Source organism: Oxyura jamaicensis, chromosome 6 (genome assembly GCF_011077185.1).
Source record: "Oxyura jamaicensis isolate SHBP4307 breed ruddy duck chromosome 6, BPBGC_Ojam_1.0, whole genome shotgun sequence".
Taxonomy (NCBI): Eukaryota; Metazoa; Chordata; class Aves; order Anseriformes; family Anatidae; genus Oxyura; species Oxyura jamaicensis.
In genome coordinates, this window is record NC_048898.1 from 27785514 (window position 1) to 27806859 (window position 21346).

Sequence of the window (21346 nt, forward strand, 5' to 3'; positions counted from 1 at the left end):
TGCTAGTTCCAGCTGCCCGCCTGCAGATCCCGCCTGCACCAGCCAGCCAGCCATTCCCTTTGGCAGCACCGCCAACGACCTGCACTAAAAATACCTCCTGAGCATCGTAAATAGCAAGATGGTAGAATTCGCAATCCCCCCGGAGGCACATAGTCTCTTTGCTTTTGATAAATACAGAGTGGCAATTATGTACACAGAATAAAGTGCATCGTACTGCACCGGTCTGCTCAGCCTGTTTGCCTGGCAGAAAGGAAAAATGACGACTTCCACTATCTGCTGAAGCTGGCACCAGAGAACAAGAGAAAGAGGGGGAAATTGCTATTGTGAAAAGTCACAAAAATCTCCCAAACTTAGTTTTAGAACATAATTAAATCAAGAGGATGTGGTGCCCAAAACACAAGACCAGCGTTACTAAAGAAAACCTCAGCTCTGCACCAAGCAGCGAGCCACACAGGAGGAAAGCCCAAAGCACAAGGGAGAGGCTGCGTCTTTAGGGTCACGTTTTAGTGGCTGATATCCGTGGTTGGGGGATGATTGGACCAGGTCACCTTGGAGGTCATTTCCAACCTTAATGATTCTAGGATCTTGCCCTGCTTCACTGCTGAACCACGACACACAGCAAAAGGAGCGGACTGCACAGCACAGCACCAGCCGGATGGAAGGAGGAACAACCCCTGGCCCTTTTACGGCACTTTACTCTTGAAACCTCATACTAAACACTACAGGAACCCTACACAGGGAGAACTTCTGAAGTACCAAAGAAACCTTCCAAGTCTGTGAGCTTTGCTGACCTATACAATTCTGGAATTTTCAAGAAATGAATAAAAAGTTAGATTTTTTTTCCCCACATTCTCCTGTAAGTTTTAAAATACTGAAACTAGAAACAAAATGCCACTGCCCAGCTACAACTCTGAAGGAAGGACATCACAAGTGGACTACAAACTTGTGTAGGAAAATATTTACCATGTCTCAAGCACATAAAGAAATACTGTACCACTATGGTAACTAGAATATATTCAGAGATAGTAGCCCATCTGTCATTTCTTAAATTTGAAATTATATTCTCAGAAATATGGAAAGCAAGATAACAGCATCTCAACCAGATGAGAGTTTATAATAATTCTATTATAAATCACTCTTGTATGTTGCATAAAGAGTTAACAAGAGCCTCTCTCTGAAACCCTAGACTCCAGCAAATGTGCACGGCACATCTAAGTACACAAAACATTTTTGCCATTCATCTCAAATATCAAAACATCTGTCAACAGAAAATAGAAAAAATATTTATAGACATTTTTGGACAGAGATCACTTCAGGTCAAGTCAGAAAAAATCCCTAAGCTGCAATCATCAGATTCTTTTATCAGTTGCTCTGGATTTAGCCCGTGCTACTAAAAGAGAAATAAGACATAGGCTTTTTATAGCAGCTGTCAATTCAAGGATGATCAAAGTTTTATTATTCTTCCTTAGATCAAAGTCCAGCATTTTGGGATTATCTCCAGCTCATAAAGCAGAATAAACAGTTCTGGATAACCACATTATTATATAACAATACTGTCTTCTTGCAGTGAGTTTTATTCCACAGGTTTATAAATGAATTGTCCGTTTATCTTTTGTTTTACTATGACAAGAGAAAACCATACAACAGTAGCAAAGGGCTATAGAAACATTAAATCTTGTCCTGAATGTCCACATTCGTAGGAAGAGATTATTTACAAGCACAAGTGAGACTAAGATTAAAAAACAAAATCGGGCACAACTCCAGTGAAAGCCAATCAGTTTTACAGCTCTGCTCATTTAAAACCTCTCAAGACATGTGCAGGTTTCCTGCTGTGGAACACAGACACTCACCCACACCTCGGCACAGCCTGCCCATGCATGCACAGACCCTTCGTACTGCAATAAAGATAGCCCTTGGCAAAAAAAATAATAAACTTTCATTACAACTTTCATAAATAGGCATAAAATATCACTTTGCAGGTAATACTCAGCCCAATTCCTTCTGCAACTGAATCTGATTTTAAGGGTGACATTGGTGGTGTTTACATTTATGCTTCACTCAGGTGTGCTTTCACTCAAAAACAAACAAACAAACAAACAAACAAACAAACATTTTCCTGCCTTCTGTTTTCATTCTGAGAAAAACATTAATTTCCACCTTGCCTACTGACCACAGGCCCACCTACATTCCTGCATCTTCAGAAAAATAACAAATCCCAAATCCAACTCTTCTTTTACACCCTAATTCTATCAAGTTCATGCACCTTACGTAGCATTTATTGGAGCCTGCTCTCCCACAGATGTTGACTCACAAGACCACAAACCTGGGGCAGTGAAGAGAGCCAGTACTTTTCATCCAGGGCATGTGCAGGCTCAGAGTTAGAGCTGGAACACCCCTCTCAGGGCTGTGTTACACTGTCTTAACTATGATCCTTTACTGTTAACTAAGTTTCAGTTCTTATCTAACCTGGTCTTCTCCCAGAGTTTCTAATGCCAAAACCAAACTGAAACCTTTTATCGCTAGTTAAAAGGAAACTGTAATTTGAAAAGCAGTTTTGCTGACTGCTCTGTTGATCAAAGATGCCTCACACAAGCCTGGTGCAATAGAAACACAATCAGCTCTATAATAACAATAATTAGAGCAGAATCCTTTCATTGAGTGAAATCCCACAGTCCTTATTCATACAAGATTTACACTGGAGGAAACTGTAGTTAAAATGAGAGCACATTAAAAATGACTACGTAAAGGTCCTGGATACAGCAAAGGGAATGACAAGTATTTAAAAACAAAACAAAAAAAAGTTACAGAAACTCAGAAACAGTTTCAGCTTGGCACTTTGGAATAAAATATGACAATACATGACCTGTTTGTGCAGTTCCACAAGCAGCATAAAGCATCTTTATTAGTAAGGAAGCAGTCAACCAAAGCGTATGTTATCCTCCAAATGTGCAACGTGATAAGGCCACTCACTTCTCAGGCATATTTCCAGAAGGATCACCTCTAAGCACAACACCGATACTCCAAAAAGAGCTTGGCACTGGTCCTAGGGCTTCAGGGAGGCAGAACCTCACAACTTGCTGACCAGCCTGGTCTGCTTTTCTTCCAACCCCCTTAAGTTGAATCTGCAGATTTACCACACGGAGACAAAAGTACCCTTTGCCCCACCTTTGAGCACGATGTCTCCTGGATGTTCCTGTTCCATGCTTCCCTCCACAGCACCTCCCAGCCACATGTGCAGAGCCCGTGTCTCCCCAGCACCTCCCAGTGACACCAGCAGCATGGCAGCAAAGCCCCAGTGCCTCCTCTCTGAAGGCAGAGATCATCCCTGTGCCACAACACACACTGGCTCATCATGCCTTTTTGGACATCAGCCTTTTTTACCGTGACAAACACAGATCCTCTTTGCGCTTTAAAATACAGAGCTCACATGAACACGTTCATCTTCTTCAGAAGTGAAGCACACACAATCTTTTCTAGCCATGAGGCAGAAACTCCAAGGCCACGTAATTACACCATAGCCATGACCACAACAACCACAGCCAACAGCGCAGGAATCGGCACGGGCTGCAGAGCCTGGGTGCAGGCAGGCGATCAGCACCGCTCCGAGTGTGAGCCAAACTCAGACGTGGGCGCAGAAACAGCAGGCGCTGCACTGGATGTGGCCACGGTTTGTGATTCACATGAAACAAACTGACTCACCGAAGCACTAATTCTAGCTTACAAGTGGGGAAAGGAGAACCTAAGGCTCCTCCACCATGGGCGTACCTTACTAAAGCCCATCTGGTCCAGCCTTGTTTACAAATAAAGGATTTCCTTACATTACATACGGGGCTGGTAAACACACTGAATGCAATGCTCAGTAATGTTTACAGGACTGAGACTGATACTGGGGTTGGGTTTTCTATGAAATCCTTTCTGAAAGCATTCTACAATAAGGGCTGAGGATTTAAAAGATGAGTCTCACAAAGTTTTTTCTGTTATTATTGTATAACATCTGAGAGTTTTCTTTGGGTTTTAACCAAGACCGCTTACTTATAAAGACATCATAGCCTAAACAATATGCAATAAAAAAAAATAGGGGCTACTTGCTGGTCTCAGGACTTACAGACCAAGGTCTGCTTTATACGGTGTTTCCACCTTTAAACTGCAGAACTAAGAAATACTACATCAAGCACATGAACTAACCACATGTGGTTTCATTTCGAATTACTTACAGGTTAGGTTAAAAATAATTCAAAATATTCAATTCAAACCCATTATATTAAAAAGAAGGAAAAAAAAAAAAAAAAAAAGAAGAATCTCCAAAAGTTTATTTTCAGAAACTGCAAAGCACATGAGGTTCCGCTGTTCTTCACTAAAAGCAATTTTGCTGGCTTTTCCATCCATAAGCTGATGTTCATTTTCCTTGTGTGCAATTCCTTTCAAAGCTGTGCATCTAAAATAGATTCTACCTCATTGTCCCAGTTTCCTTTTGTTGTTGCCATTACTCTGTGTAACTTTTTCCATGTATTCAGGACTAATTTTCATTAATCTCAGAAGTTAAACACCACAGACTAATCTTTGTTGAGGGGAAAAGAAAGATGGGAAAAAGAGGTGAAGCTTAAAAAGGACCAGCTCGAAATAAATACTGTCCTTCAGACAGCTACCTCATTAAAACACTCTTCTTCCCCATCAGAACAAAACTTCTACCAGGTCTAAAGATTAGGCTGCAGATAAAGATTCTCATCTACAGAAAAGTACAGCTTACAGTGACAATCCAGGTGCTGATCCTGACCTCTTTAAAGCACTACATTGAGGTTCAAGCCCTGAGATGAGTACCTAGAGGGAAAAACCCCGCTTAAGTCATTCCATGAATTTGGAAGAAATAAACAGAAGGTATAGATAGGATTAAATAACGGTATGAAATGGGTACAAAAGGAATTCAGGGTGAAAGCTGGGGAGAGAAACAGCCTTGGCTGCAGGCTGGCACCCTGCAGGGCACAGGCCTGGCAGGCAGGAATGGGCTGAGCGGGCAGGACTCCACGCACTGCCAAGAGCGCTCCTGCAGGCTGTGGAGCATCGCACCAAGGAACATGCTGGAAATCACTATGACTGGGAGTGTCCACTGCTGCTATAATTAACTGCCCAACACACTAAACTTCGCTATTTCTGAAATTAAGGAAACGGTCAGCCAGTTTGCACCGCCCTGCTCTCCAGGCCTCTCAGGCGGACACGCAGCCGGCAGGTCGCAAACAGCAGCCAGGAAGGTCGGCACGCGCCTGAAAGAAATGCCTCTGACAACAAGCATTAAAACGGAGCAATATATTTCATCAAGGACACGGCAGACAACATTGCCACCTCTTAAAAGGCTGGTGCCTTTAGATGAAGCAATATTGCTGTGCTCATCACAGACCACAGTAAATGGCTGAGCTGCAGCTCACAGCAGCTAGTTTTTAACCCTGTCAGCATGGACCTCGATCAAAACCACCACTGCCAGCAACAGCAGCCATGGCTACAGCTGTTTGAGGAGAATTAAAAGATTAGGGAAAGAAAAACAAAAGGTACTAGTGGAATATATAGGAGCTCAGTATTTATTATGTACGTTTCTCACTGACAAACCTGTGAGACATCAGCCAAGTGATCTGCACAGTGTGTATGAGGAAAGAAGTTACCAGAGCAAAACATAATGAGGAGAAGTTTGTCCTCTTCCCACTGAAATCTATTGCCAACTGGTATAAGTACAAACTAGTAGTCTGAGAACAGGACCTGAAGGCAGGAATTCCCCTCCTGACCCTGGATCTAAGACTCAGTGTGCAAAGAAAAACATCACCTCAGTTGCCTCACCTGCAAAACAAGGACAAAACCTCCCTAACACCAGTGTGTCAGTGGGTGGTGGATCTGTCTGTTTGATCTACATTTGTTGCAAAATCAAATCTGAAAAGACAAAGATTGTAGTATGAAATAAATTCCAAACAACCTTGCTACGCTGACTGTTGAGTAGGCTAAGAAATGGAAGTACTTTCTCTACAACTCCCACACTTACAGTATCAGCGCGGCACAGTACAACCTGTTAATACTAGACAGCAATAATATTTCTTTAACTCTGGATTCTGTCAAAATTTAGTGATTTTTGTTATGGCACAAAAAAGGCAGAAGAGACACCACTATTGATAAAACTATTTCATGTGCCCTCATTTTTCCTGAAGTTGCCCACTAGACAAAATATAGGTCATGCTAACTCTTTCAATATGTAGAAAAAACAATACAGCAAAGATCTTATTTGTCCACACCAAACACTACCATTTGTGCCTGCTTGCTTTAGTGTAACTGCAAATTACTAAAGTTAAAAATAGCCATTTTCCATTAACTTAGACCTTCATGATAACAAGTACTTTTGACAGTTTTTAAGCAGTTTGAGATAACATGCACAAGTAGGTCACGGTTATACTTGGCTTTAGAAAAATGTCTTTCATCCAGCGAATTTACAGCTCTTTACAAACAAGCCCTTAGGTAAGCAACAACCTATACGGCTTATTCCAACACCCAAATTCAGTCATGTATGAACCCTAATAGCAACTACTTAACAACAGCTGAAAGTATAATATGAAGACCTTTGCAAACTGCACAATAGAAAGCATGACTGACGTCAACGGCAGTGATCCCACCAGGCTGCAGAACAGGTCATGAGAGTGCCCTGGGAAGGGCTCCAACTTGACAGGGATGTGGAAAAGGATTTTCAAAGTTCACTTTAGTTTAGCTCCTGGTTCGATCACCAGATTTCCAAAATGATTATTCGTTCGTGCTTCTGGGAATACTCATCTATGCTACTTCATCTGGCATTTGGTCAGCTAGAGCTGTACTATGAGGAAAGCTGCAAAGGAAGGTTAGAGACCTCCTGATCTGGTAACAGGGAGATGTGAGGGACATTGCAAAGGATGTCAACAGCATAGTCTGTAAGAGCTGGTAGAAAACAAAGGTGAATTTCAGAAAATTCATCTTAAAGCACAGGTCAGCCGTTAGTCCTCACAGCAACCCCTCTGAAAAAGTTAGCTCCCATTATTTCCATTGTACAAGTAGGGAAATATATAACTCTTCACCCAGTGTTCCATCTACAGAAAAATTACATTATTTTGTATTATTTGCTATACTCTATGCATTGATTCAAAATCTACCATCATGTCATTGGATATACGGTACTTCTGCTTCAATAACTACAAGGAACTAGAGCAGAATTCAAAGGGATGGTTCAAAATACAGAGGTCCTGATGGATTTCAGGAGTTTCTTCCATCATCTGTTGCAGTTGGTTCACTAGACCATGCTGCCTCCTGGAGCAAAAGAGATGAATAAAGAGAGCTGCACAAATCGAACGCTGATGATATTGTGATGTTTTACTATGTCTTGAGTATCTTCTGCAGTTTAGTAATAAAAATGGCACAGGTAAATGAGTGCTAACACAATTAGCGCTCTTCTCCTATTCTTGGTATGCCTGGTGTACAAACAGCAAGCAGACAGCTCCAAATCTGATACATTCAGAATAATAATGATCACCTTTCGGACAGCTAACGCTACTTAAAATATTAACAATCATCATTCGCTGAACACGCAGACGCTAATGATACCAAGGTTTTAATGAGACTCCTTATGCATGAGGTAATCTGCCAGCATGAAGCAAAGGGTCCTGATCCAACACTCAAACAAAGCCCTGATCCCATAAAGACATATTTCTTATCTGAGCTACATGCTCAGGAGTAACCTCATGAACATCCATCATACCGCGTTAAGTGTCTGAAAATAAGTTCATAGGTAAGATTTTATCAATAGTAGCATTTAGAACAGTTGACAATAAGAATGTTCTGTACTGCCTTATACACAAATAAGCTTTGGTCAGCACCAAGTAACTCTACTATTTACTCCTACAGACATGCTTATTTTCCGACTAAGTCCATCTGTTAAAATTGAAAAGCAGATACTGATAGAAATTAATATCTTAATCTCTTTTACAAATCTTCTTTGCTGCGTCTCTAAACTCCTGTGAAGTCCCTGTCCCTCCAATTAATTACTCTGAAAAAAAAATGGATGGCATGGGAAAGGCTGAGAAAGAATTCCCCCTTCATCTCCAGGCAGCTCTCCAGCAGAACCAAGCAGGCATCAAACATCCATGCCGTGCTGATGAAGTATGAAAGAGGGATGGTGGGGGGAGAAAATGGGAATAGGGGCAGTGGAAATGTTCCCTGGCTACCCTTTCTGTATGTTTCAGGTTTAGTGGAGCAAAATATCTGCAGAGCTGAAATTGCAAGGTATTTCCATTGCTTCCTCAACTCCAGGTAGCCCTGTGAAGACAGCGAATCTAATGCATGTCATAAGGCTTTGCTGAGACCAGGGCTTTCCCCCCAGGTACTACTGCAGCCCTAGCACAGCACTGATGCTAACACAATTAGCACTCTTCCAGAAATGGATTCTTCAGAGACTGATGCAGACCATTGCTTCCTACAGCAAGAACTCCACAGTGCCACAAGGAATTACGCTGACCAACCACTATTTATTATTTATACCTGGGATGGGTGCGATGCTCTAGGAACATGGTGCCAGGCACATTGCGCTGACAGCCCTTCAGCAGTCGCACACTGCCGTCCATGTGCACGAGGCTCATTTGGACAGCGGGAGGAATCCAGGCAAACGAAAGCGGTGGTGCACGCCGGGCGGTGTATAGTACATGAAGATGCAGAGAAATAAGGGGATGCACAAACAGGGCGTAGCCCTGCATTCAGGGGCTTGTTCGTTTGCAATATATAATTTTCACAAAGTATTTTTTTCAATTCAGAGACAACCAGGGAGTGGTTTTACTGGTTATTACCGTGCAGATAATTTTTTTAAAGAAAAAAAAAAAATAAAGAGAGAGAGAGAGATGCTTACCGGTATTTCATCTTTGTTATGACAGCGTTCAGAACATGTTTAACTTTACGCCTCCGGTTCCTCCGTGGGCACGGAGTGCGGCCACGCAGCCCCGAGGGCAGCGCCCCGCGCCCCGCACCTGCAGCCCCGCTGCCAGCCGCCCACCCCAGCGCCCGCAGCGGGCTCGGCAGCCTCGGACCCCCCACCCCGGCACCCAGCGCCCCCCTCCCCGAGCCCCTTCGCCGCAGGGCTCCGCGGCGGCCCCCCCCCCGGTCCCCCCTCGCCCCCCGCAGACCCACCTCTGGCGGACATGGCCGGGCCGGGCCGAGCCGGGCGGGGCCGCGGCGCTCTCCGCGCTGCGTGCGCCTGTGCGGCTGGGCTCGGCTCGCCTTGGATCGGATTGGATCGACTCGGATCGCTTCGGATCGGGCTGCCGGGGGCAGGGCGGCGGCTGCGGGGCGGAGCGGGGCGGGCGCAGCGCTGCGGGCCCCGAGGGGCAGCGGGCGCCCCCCCGGCGGGGCCGGGAGCTCCCCGACACGGCGACCCCCCCCCCCCTCAGCGCACCGGGAGTCTGCGGGGAAGGGCGGGCCGCAGGGACCGCAGCGGTGCGGCCGAACTGAAACGCGAGAGGTGGCTTCGCTCAGGGTCGGCACGGACAGCGAGCAGGACGCGGGGTGTTGGAGCAGCCAGCACGGCGGTGGCAGAGGGGCTGAGTCACGCTCCTCCGCTCTGCTGTGCCACACACAGCGCAGCTGCCTAGTAGCAACAAGCCCACACGGTTTTCCTGTGAAATAAACGCAGCTGGTTATCCAGGAGAGGTGGCGGTGCTCGCACACCCTGGCCGCGGCTGCCCGCAGCGGGCGCATGGCGCGTTCCGCACCGCGGCGCCGGGGCGCAGCCGGCTGGGGGCTGCTTGGCAGCGCCTTGTGCTGCTCACCCCGGTGCCAGCCGGGCTGCGAGTATGTGTGTGTGTGTGTGTGTGTGTGTGTGTGTGTGTACGTGTAGGTGTAAGGGAGCAGGACAGCAGCAGCACAACGGCGGGCACACACGTGCCTTCTCATCAGGTGATGTACGCGCAGACAATGCGTCGGCACAGCTGTTCCTCCCATATCGCGCTCATGCTCACAGCCAGCAATGACTCGTAGTCATATGCACCTCTGTTTGCCATGGATCGCCCCAGTGTCACCCGCACTTCAGTTCATACCCCTTAGGTCGTCCTGTTTTCTTGCCCGTTTTTTCTCAATCCTGCAGCAGCAGTGAAATAAATTGCAGGTTCGCCTCTTTCCCAGCTCCTGTAGTTGCTCAGCTAACATTCACTCAAAAAAGTTCCCTTCCCTGTCTTCTTTTCTGAAATGAGTAATGTTTTCCCCTTGGAAACAACTCAGGTTTTCCTTCTTGTACCCAAAGAGCCAAGGTTTTCCTCATGTAATATAACAGCATTTTGTGTTTTTAATTGAGTCATTTCCTATGCACTTCCTTCAATGAGTTTCTGACTAGCATTATCAAGGGTTCTCCTGCGTGATACTTAATAATGGCTTTAAAAAAAAGGGCTCAGGAACATGCAGAAATTAGCTTTTTAATGAAGAATTTCCTTTCTTTATGCTGCTAGGAAGTAAAAGGAGAAAGGCATTTGTACCTTGGCTTTCTATAGAACACAAAGAATTTATTCCACTTACTGTGCAACGCCTCTAAGGCTGAGAAGTTCAACAGACATGTTGATCAGAGAAAGTTAAAATGGATCAGATACAGAACCCACGTATTAAAATTAGCCCTGTAGTTGGGTTTCCTAAGGAATTGAGGATGATGGAGTTTCATTTTTCTGTCTGTCCAGCAAATCCGCTTCAAGAACTTCAAGATTTGGGTATAGAAAATTTCAATTAAAGTTGACTAAAAGGTAGAACTCAGAAAGAGTTCAACAACCTTACAAGTTTTGTAGTAATGAGGACTTGCAAAGAGAAATTAAAATGAAGAAAAGCTGCAGTGGGAACTCAAGATTTATCAGTTCTGGAAGCCATGTCTTCATTAGCCACAAGTACCAGCCAGGCAATCTGCATGTGTGCAGCTGAATCAGCTTCTGCAACGGCTGTCTCCTGTCCTGCCAATATTTAGGGAATGTGGAAGGGAGCTGAAGAGAAAGGAGAGGGTGGGAAAGGGCGGTACAGAGAGGAGGGGAGACCTCAAACAAGAGCTATTGAGCCAGACAAGATGGACAAGCCAATCCAAGAGTTTGCTGCTGCTGCTTCTGTAAGAGATGGTCACGTACTCTCCTGTGCACTGCCTTTTTCCTAGTCACCCCAACCCATGCGTTCCTGCTCCCCTCACTGGTCTTACCCCCCAGCAAACCACTTTAGCTCATTAATCAGCAAGGAATTGCTCACGTTCTTGTGCTGGTGAGTTTTCTGCCCGGAAAAGGAAACAGAAAGATAGACAAAAACGAAAACCTAAGGCTCAGATAAACATTGGAGCTTACAGAAGACAAGTGCAGAATTGCACAGCCAGCAAGAGGTGAGGAAGAACAGGTGAGCATTAGAGTGAAAAGAGATGGTCTTTCTGAGCAGCAGCAAGCTGTTGAGCTGTTCAGCTGACTGAGCCATTTCCTGACTACTTATGAAGTCCATTAGGAGCAGTGATTGACATCGTTTTATTTCAGGCACCTACCTGAGCTTTCTGAATTAGTCAGCTGCGAAGCAGGATCCTACCTCCTACATTTTCGTATTGACTATACAGACAGCTTAAGCTTCTAACTCAAATTAGACAGAAAAACAAACACACACACACACTAATGTCAATGTTTTTTAAAGGTATTTGGGCTTTGAGAGATGCAAACAGGCACCTAGGGATCTTTTAGAGATTTTTTCAAAGTACTTCACCAACCAATTTTAGCAGCCAGGTGTTTTCAAATCCCCTATTGGAATTTTCAGATGCTTAAATGCCCTTGAAGAGCTAAGTATGTTGTTTAAGGTCACAGAGAAAATTATGTCAGAGTAAAGAACAGAATCTGCATCTTTCCAGTAAAGTCCTCTAAATATTGGAACGTATTCTCTGTACAACATACCTTGCCGTCACTTGTGAATATATCACCTGTGTGCATATATAAAATGTTGTATTTTTCTATCCATTAAGTAAACAGGGTTTAGACAAACTGAAAACTCTTAAAAGAATGACGTCATCCAGCTAAGTCAGCGAAGGCTGGATTTATACATTTGAATTGTGAAATTCAAATTAATCATTTTTACTGATATGACCTAGAGTATTGGAGATCTTGGCAGCTAAGAAAAAGCCTCCAAATAAGCCCATTACCAGCTAATCTATATTGCCCTTGCACCAAAACGGCTCAGTACCCTGGAGGAACTTAGGGCACGGGCCAGAATGAGAAATTCATTTCTGAGGATCAGGTTTGGAAAGATCAGCTAGATGTTGTCAAGGATTTACTGCAGAAGAATTTCAGTATCACCCCTATGTGTGCATCCTTATTGGAAAGATCCCAAGAAAGAGCTCAGAGTCAAAAACCTCCTCTGGTTTTATCAGGTTCTCACAGGCTGAGAGAGATGTGGTTTATATGAGGTATAAACCACAAATTACAGCTGTGAATCTTGACTCCTAAATCATTTTTCTTCTGATTTTGTATTCAGTGTATGCCTCCAGGAGATACAGAGACAATCACATAAAGTGCCTTTATTTTTAATTATAAATGAGAGTTTTTAGATGTGTGTCAAGCAAGGGTTTTATCTCCATGTGTGCCCTACTTCGCCCTTTATCCTAAAGAATTTGCTGTGGCCAAACAGAACTAGATTACGCAATCAGAGCTGATTAAATGTGTAAGCATTTTTACATAGAGTATCTTTTACATTATGCTATCAATGTAAACTGTGACAGATATTTCCTTGGCCAAAGGTCACATTAGCAAAGATGAGTAACGTAGCAAGAATAGCAAAGAAAATTATGAATAAACCAGAATCAAAATTTCTCAGCGCTCATCTGCATAAAATTTTAGGAATCAGCAGCAAAAATTCACTGATAATTGCAATGACAATGAGCCAGACTCTGAGAAGTGTATACGTTCTGCTGTGAAAGCCCCGTTTATGTGGGATAAAAAGTCTGGATGCAAATAAATTCATTATCTAAATCAATGTGAAAGTACATCACTGAGTAACGTGACAACTGATCATAAGATACACAGGTTTCTTCCTGTACTCCTGGAGTTCAGACATTGCTGATGCTCTCTTAATTCCTAAAATGCTATTTTCTTTATCCTTACTTTCTATTCTGACCACTACGTAGCAGGGCCCTCTGGCTGAGGAGTATAGAAGCAGACAGGACTCCCTTCAGCACACATCAAGATCATTCCTTAATCAGCTATTGGACACAGTTTGATTTAAGAGACACAAAGTACTGACTCTTTTTCAGGAACTGAATACCTTGTCCCTTGTCCTTCTATATCAAGATAGCAACCCTTAGTCTCAAACGTGGCACTGATCAGTCCTACAGCTAAAGCACACATCTGCGTGTAGACACATGCTCTTTGACAAAGTGTCACTGACATCGTGGTGGCTGTTTCACGGGGACTCAGGACACGCTTGGGAGAGAACACAGACCAAAATCAGCCAAAGGCGCAGTCTCACTCATCTTAACAGTTGCTTTAACAAATCTCACAATCTTCCTGAAGAAATTTGGAATAAAATAAAAACACTTTTCTACTGTTAGCATCAGCCAGTACACCCTGGTGCATGTATTCTGGATATTTTCTTTCTCTTACCCATTGATGTCTACCAAGAAACGTATCTGGTTGACATGAGATATGATCTCAGGCCTAGCTGAATTTTCTGATGTTACTGTATTCTTCCACTGTGCTTTTAAACAAACAAACAAACAGTTTAATTTAGTCAAGTGTGTGTGTTTGGGGGTGGTGGGGGTGCCCACTTTTGAATCCATTTGAGTTTCGGGCTGATGCTAATCCTCCACAGCTCTCATTTGTTTATTCCACGGACAGTGATGCTGATGGACAGAGACGCCAGCAGACGATGGAATTCTCCACCTGAGCACGTCGCTGGAGTGAAATACTAGGTCAGGCTGCCCTCTGCAGGCAGTGATCCACGGCAGTAGGATGAATTGCTCTGAAACAGCTCAGGGAAACGGATTAATGCTACAAAAGATTTTTGCATTTGAACAGAGAATTTCCACTTATGCTGCACATGCAGTGGTGAATGTAATAGGGATTGGCTTCCCGTTGCTGGCTGTAACTGCTGGAGAGGCAGAAGGAAATGCAGACTGCACTGGTCTGATGGCAGCAGTCAAGCACCCCAGGTATGAATATCAGCTCAGTGTGACACCACCTGCAGATTTCCAGGGGACCCAGAGACTGGAGACAACAGCTTCTGAACTCAGAACCAGAGAAATTAAATGGATGGAAATGCTTCTCTTGACACAAGAGCTGCCAGGCAGGAATCAAGCGCTCCGGCAGTGCTCAAGGATCTAATCAGGAGCAGGTTCCTTTATATTAGGCATATTACAGACGCAGGTCTGCTTACTTCAGCATTTCACAACCTGAGGACTGAATGTCAAACTAATCCAAAGAACCTGAGGCAAAAGAACATGGATGAGTAACCGAAACATTTCTGAATGACCTTAGGTCTACTACAGACTTCATTTTCTTTGCTTGTTGTCAGTAGTGCCTCCAGCTCAGTTCCTTAAAGGCCTCATCCAAGTGCAGATGCTCATTCCTACAGGGCTAATGACTCAGAAAGAATTACAAAGGATCAAGCTGAACGTGATTACTCTGGAAATGTAGTTTGGCACAGAGTACAGCTTCTGAGCATGAAATTCTAACTGGAAGTGTTCAGATGAATCCATCTGCTCTTACCTACAAATAAAATAATGCAATGGTGATGTACATGGTCACTCTTGGGAGTTATTCAGGAACCTTGCAAGAATTCAGATGGGGCTCCCAAGAAGGGCCTTTCTTTTAACACAAGCCTCTCCCTAAATTCAATGGGGTTTAGTTGACGGAAAGATGCAAAGATCATGTGGGATGTGATGGCTGCAGGGATAAGTCAATGTCTGAGTAAACTCAGACTAGTCCTGTAGCTTCAAACATCATTTGAGAACCAAACTAGACAAATGAACTGCTAAAATCCAAGTAAACATTCACTAGCTAAGCCCAGAACTAATGTTACTGGTTGGTATATTAATTTGTTCTACAGAGGGTGCACAGGGATATTTTTTCTCAAAAAAAAGATATGAAGATTCTCTCTAACCCTTGTTGCTGTGTTTCTGACAGAAATGTGCAAAACAGATGAAACCAGGTCACTCGTGCCCTCTGCTACTGGACACAGCTTCCTATCAAGTCATGAAATAAACCCACGGGAGTTACTGGCCATTTCCCTGACTGTAACAAAATAGGTAATTGACAAATGTCCAGGGATTTTCTCCATGGATAGCGAACACTAGAGAACTCTGTGACAAAAATAATTGGGTCGTTCTAGATAATTGTTCTATCAATAATAATTTAAAACTAATTATGAAGCCACTACTGAGTGCCTCACATAATAAATGTTAGACAGTTACTTCAAAATTAAGACATTTTACAATGCCAATCTTTAATATCAAACTCCATGGAAGATTTCAGTTATGCCTCAGGACAACGATATCTGAACTGATACTCCAACAAAAACTTAAATCTTAATTGTAGACTAATGTAAGAGAGAGATCTGTTGGAAGTTTCTGAACATGCACAGTAGTGTGCCTGAACTATTTTGCACAGCTCATATTTACTATCTAGATGAGTTTTTGCATATGATCAAACAGATTATCTTGATAAAATTTTAGGGGTTAACAGATTGTAACCCTAAATCCAAAGATATAAATAACAATGAAATCTTATTACGCATTAGAAAACAAATATATGCAGTCAGAGCTGATCTAAAAACTACTAAGAAACCTCTTAACCGAGCCAGGACTAAGCACCTAAATTGTCCCCTGAAGTACATGCAGATTCTCATGTCTAGACTTTCTGCAAGTACACAGGCAAATGATTGAGAGAGCCAACATATCGCAGCTGGGCTACTCAGTTCTTCCCCCCCCCCCCCCCCCCCAATATTTTGGGGCAAATTCCACTTTCATTTTTTGTTCCTATCACATTCAGACTCTTGCAGTCATTACAGTTGTAATACAGCACAAATCTGGAAATTTATTTTTAATCCCTCTGCTCCAGCTTCCAGTACCATATGAACAAGTAAACTTGTGGTCCTGTTAACTTGTAGAATTCAGTGAAATTGGCTAAACTCTAACTGATCACATTTGAGAGCATTTTATATGGTTTCAGTAATTTATTACATGCTAATGCTTGCAGACACCATATGGCAGAACGTTCATATATTTACTTATAGGGGAAAACTCGGATTATAAGGAGGCTTGCAGTGGAATAGAAACTTATTTGAGGAAAACATGATGTGTTTAGAAAATTCATGACTCATTTCATCAGCAATGTGTACTTCTGACCTCCTTGCGGTCTCCTTTATAACCCGTTAGGCAAGCTAGAGCTGTGTTGTATAAACAGTGTAACTGATGCACAAGCATAAGAAATACCCTACTGGGCATGCATATTTGTCCATCCAGCCCAGCAACCTGTCTTCAACAGCTGTGATGAGGGATGGCGGAAAGAAACTTGCAGATGTGACTGACAATTGATTAGACAATAGACTAATGACTACGAGGTTTGTAGCCCATCAGAAGACAAGTGAATGCCTCTGCAGAAGAAATAGATGTGCAGAACTGCAACAGGAGGTGCAGGCCAGGGAAATGGGATTTGAGGAAATAGTGCATGAGCTGATCACATGGTGCTATTAGCGAAGCAGCAAGCAGGGAGGTGTTACATGCATCTTGAAGCACCGACAACCAGAAAATTCTTGATGGAAAATGACAGCTATTAGAAGTGTGTATGTTACCACATATATAAAACTGATTAAACTTGGAAGAAACCTAATTTGGACTTCAATCTCAGTGCATGCTATTTGGTATCCAACACACAAAAAAATGCTTGTTTTCTATCACAAAGCCTGAAATCAGAAGGGTACAGAGATGATTCAAATTTCTCTTTAGCCTTCCCCAGCAGCAGAGACCATACCAAGCCCCTACCATTTCATTCTTTATTTCATTCAAGCAGTCCCTGAAAACATAGATGTCACTCTGGTTATTATAAACACAATAGAATACAAACATATTCTGTATAGGTCTACCAGCATGTTTTCATTCTGGGCTGCAAAACTGTACCTTCCAAATCCTGAACCTCTCTGACGCAAAAGTCCAGACTGCAGGAAGTTCTTTTGTAATGCAGACAAATATATCCATTAGAGACAGCCTGATGCCATCAATCTAAAGAGCACAGAGATTTCCAGATAGAAAGGCTAGCACATTATCTCGCTGTCTCACTCCACTTAAATTGATTTAATCTTGACAATTTCATTAATTTGCAAGAGGGAGAAGTTAGTTCCCAAAAGCTTCATCAATTAAAATAGCCTCACTTTCAAGAAGCGTATTAACTGACATTCAAGCAAAACACTAACGTACTGCAGGCAGCACCCACAAAAAAAATGCTACTTTAAAAACAAACAAAAAAACAATAGCAAAGCTCTACACTTAATGAGTATTAAAATAGATAGTAATACTCGTGTTTATTTCAGTGGAAGGAGCATCAGGCATAAGCAGGTGAGATTGTTGTATACAACATGGCGTTGGTAGCCTGTCCATAACTGACTCATCTCCCATTGAATCACCTCCAGGGAACAAGAAGTATCCAAACAGAATGTAGCCCCAGCAAAGTTCTTTTGCACTGACATTGGTGAACTCATTTTGCCATTAGTTCTCCAGTGATCTGCATAGAAATACTGGTCTGCGTATTTGTATAATATTCCCAACGGGGAGAAATACCTCCATATACTTAAGAATTTTGAGACTTCTTTAGAAAAGCATAAAAAAAACCCCACCATATTTACAATTTCAACATACACATGCACCATTGCCTGGATTCTGCACTACAAATTCAAGCTCAATATATTAGTAAAGTAAACGCAGGGTTATTTGCAGTGATTCAATTTATGTTTAATAGGCCTTGAGATAATCATGCAATTGTGGTGTTTTCTGTTTTCCTTACCGCAAGGCATTTCACATTGAGGAGTCCTAATAAAAAGTCACCTTTACAACCAAAAACTGAACGCCAAGCACACTGAAATGTTTTGTTTAAAACAAAACAAACAAAAAACCCAACCCTGTTTTTATGTACATCTAGCACTCTTAGAATAATAAGAGGCCCTCAAGCATTAAAAAAACATTGCCTCACCATCTGTGAAGAGGTGACTTATGATTTCATAAATCGTAAACTACACTTAGCAATACTCTCAGTTATATAACTGTCTGCTTTTATATCTTCATGATAGCTTACTGTTTCTTTATTCATTTTGCTGCCCAGACACATCCAAAAAACATTTTTGCAAAAACAAATGAATTGCAAAGAGCATTTGAAATTACCATGTTCTGTTAGACACCTTAATCAAGCATACGTGCCTTAAATCCACGTTTTCTTCACAAACCATGCAGGCTCCAAATAGGGAATCTACAAGGAGAGAATGGGAGGGTCACCATTAACATGATAAACATCCTCACATATATGGGAGAAAAGCTATACCACTACTCAGTCCACTTTCTGACAACATATTTGCATTCAAACCTACAACTCATCATGTGTTTTATTTTCTTTAAGGAAAGCAGAACTTAGCCCTGCAGTGTAAACCATACAAGCAGGGTGGATGTATCCTCTGCACTGTACTTACAGTATTAAAATGCTAATACATATATATAACAAAATTAATAATAATAAATATTAGTCATAATCTGTGTGTATTGCAAAACCATAGCACATACCACTTAAATGCATCTGAACGCATCTGGGTTTGCCTCCTAGAGTATTCTTGAAAAATCTAAGATTTTTTTTAATCTTATATCGTACAAGATAAACACCTTCCAGATGCAACACCCATCTAATTGCTAATTACCTAAACACAGAGATAGGACAGACGTTTCATCATATGACTACTCACAGAAAAATTTATATTTCCTAAAAGTATCTACAGAATATAACTTGACAAACACACAATACACAAAATTGTTTAAAAAACATAATTACCTTCTAAAATCATGTGATATATATATATAGGTTTTGAGAAGGAAATAGCTAGCTCTGGTCCTTAGCCACTTCAGCAAAGGTGTCCATGTACAACTGTACAACCAGTATTTATACAGTACTTCGACTGCACCTCTTCGGGCCTGCAGAGTAGTAACAACAATTAGTACAGCAGAATCGTTAGTAAAACTTCATCACAAAATCTTCATAGACAAACTTCACAAATGACACAATATAAAATATAGCAGTTACATAGCAGCTTTGTGTTGTCTTTTGATTCATCTCTCTTTACTTACTCCTAACATATGAAAATTGGTGTTCGTTAATCTCCAGAAATTATTGGGAAAGTTTTTCCCCATTTGGAACGACAGGTGCCAGCCGTGTCACCTTCCTAATATTTCATTCTGCTCCCCCAGTGCCAAATCAGTGCTGTTCCCCTACTTCCATTTGCCCAGTGCCAAACTCTATCCTGTGAGCTGTAGCTGTTCCCACACCATCACACTGCCCACCAGCTGCTCCTGTAACCTCTGCCCGTCTACCTTATCTCTGCTTTTCCTGCAGCGAGGGAAAATGGGAAGAGTGGTCGTTTTTCTCAAGTATTTGGCTTGGAAGTGAAGTAAACCCTCCTTGGTCATGTTCAAAAGGAGCGGGATGCATACCATCAGTATTCTGGGGAAAAAAACAGCAGTGAAACAGGTAAGATACGCAGTGCTCCAAGCCCTTTCGTACTAGCTCTACAAGCACCCCAGTTGGCCAGGACCATGCCACCAGGCCAACTCAGCCTCTCACCCTGCAGCAGCCAGATGCCACTGACTTTCTATGCTGCAGCGTGGGGGCATTTCACCGCTTCCCTGGGGTCTGAGCGGTGCCAGACCCAAACGTCCCTGAAAACACCAAAAACCGCGTGGGGCCACCCACGCCAGGACGAGAAGGGACGCCTCCCCGCACCCTGCGGGGCCAGCAGAGGCTCCCTACCCCCGGTGGCAGCGCCTAGGGCCCACGGAGCGCGGCTGCCCGCGGGCAGGGGGGCCGGCGGAGCGGGTGGCGGCCCCTGCAGGCCGCGGCGGGGCGGGCACCCGGAGCCCCGGCAGCCCGGCGGTGTCAGTGCCACGGTGTCGGCCGCCGAGCGAGAAGGCAGAGCCTGGCCCCGTCCTCCCCGCGGCCGGGCCCCCGCATGCAGCCCTCACCCTGGAGCGGCGGCGGCGGATCGAGGAGCTCTCGAGGGCGTCCCGGCAGCGGCTGCTGCAGTCGCGGGACAGGATGTTCTCCAAGTTCACCTCCATCCTGCAGCACGCCGTGGAGGCGGTAAGGCCGCCGGCGGGCCCTGCCACGCAACGCCGGGGATCCGAACGGGGCCTAGCGGCCGGCCGGGCCGCCACGGGGACGGGCGGGGCGGGGGGACCCGGTTCGGCCCGGCCCGGCTCAGCCCGGCTCGACTCGGCTCGACCCGGCCCGGCTCCCTCTTTCCCCGCCGTGGCCCTGCCGCTCCCGGCTCGCCCCCGCCGTGGGGCAGGGAAGCGGAGGCCGAGCTGCCCGGGCAGGGCAGGGCATGGCCGGTCCCTGCCCCCGGCTCGGAGCCCCGGGGGGGCTCCCGGAGGGTTCCCGGGGGGCCTGGGGGGCAGCTAGGGCTGGCAGCAGGGTCCGTCCTGCCGGGCCCTTGAGGCTCCCGGTGGTAGCGGGGGGCGGCCCTGACTTGTGATTGTTTTCCAACGAAACAAAATAAAAGGAGGAAAATTCAGGAAACTTCTCGGGATTTTGTTGTTGTCGTGGCCTGTGACCCAGCTCCGGTGCTTTTGTGGGCTGTAGTCGCTTCCGAAAAGCGCCTTTTTGTTGTTGGTGTATTTATTTAAGAGGGTAGGATGGGAAAGCAAGGTGAGGTGCCCCGTGGTGGTGTGAGCTCGGTTAAACCTCATCGTGGAGACCAAAACATCTGTGCCCGTGGCTGTGCTGGGGAGGAGGAAGCAGCAGGGCCCCTTTGTGGGGCTGCCGTTGCGGTAGGCCGCGTTTGGCTGCCAGCTCCTGAAGGCTGGCTTACTGCTTACCTCGTTTATTTTACTTGGTATTCACTGAGTTGGGGGCCTGCTAGGAAGGTCCTCGGCGTTCAGCACCGGCTTTTGCAGGGCATCTTCAAGACTGAGTTTGAAGAGATGTGTCTTTGGTTAGGTGTCAAAAGCTGGAGGTGAAATAACTGCTGGAAACAAACACAGAAAGTGCTGAAGGGAAATTCAGAATGGTTGGAAAAAGAAGAGCCTGCATGGCCAATCATGTCTCATGTGGGGTGCACCTTTGTGCATTAATGC

At 44.3% G+C, this 21346-nt stretch overlaps 2 protein-coding genes and 1 long non-coding RNA gene across 4 annotated transcripts in view; 1 reads left to right on the forward strand and 2 right to left on the reverse strand.

Annotated features, from left to right (window-relative positions):
• The window catches only part of ABLIM1 (actin binding LIM protein 1), a 186583-nt gene extending 177254 nt beyond the window's left edge, over nt 1–9329 (reverse strand). Inside the window, exon 1 of the mRNA XM_035329705.1 lies at nt 9172–9329. Coding sequence (XP_035185596.1) covers nt 9172–9184 — 13 coding nt within the window. The 5' untranslated portion in view covers nt 9185–9329. The remainder of the gene's footprint in view (nt 1–9171) is intronic.
• Nucleotides 9330–15958: 6629 nt separating this feature from the next.
• LOC118168926 lies at nt 15959–19735 on the reverse strand. Its single transcript, XR_004751860.1, has 4 exons — nt 19706–19735; nt 19050–19189; nt 18395–18479; nt 15959–17242 (listed from the first exon to the last, which is right to left on the reverse strand). It is a non-coding gene; the product is annotated as an uncharacterized LOC118168926 (long non-coding RNA).
• Nucleotides 19736–20067: 332 nt separating this feature from the next.
• FAM160B1 (family with sequence similarity 160 member B1) overlaps nt 20068–21346 on the forward strand; it is a 36076-nt gene continuing 34797 nt past the window's right edge. Inside the window, exon 1 of one of the 2 annotated variants that reach the window (XM_035329696.1) lies at nt 20068–20351. In XM_035329696.1, coding sequence (XP_035185587.1) covers nt 20307–20351 — 45 coding nt within the window. In that variant the 5' untranslated portion in view covers nt 20068–20306. The remainder of the gene's footprint in view (nt 20352–21346) is intronic. The other variant, XM_035329697.1, reaches the window with a different exon arrangement.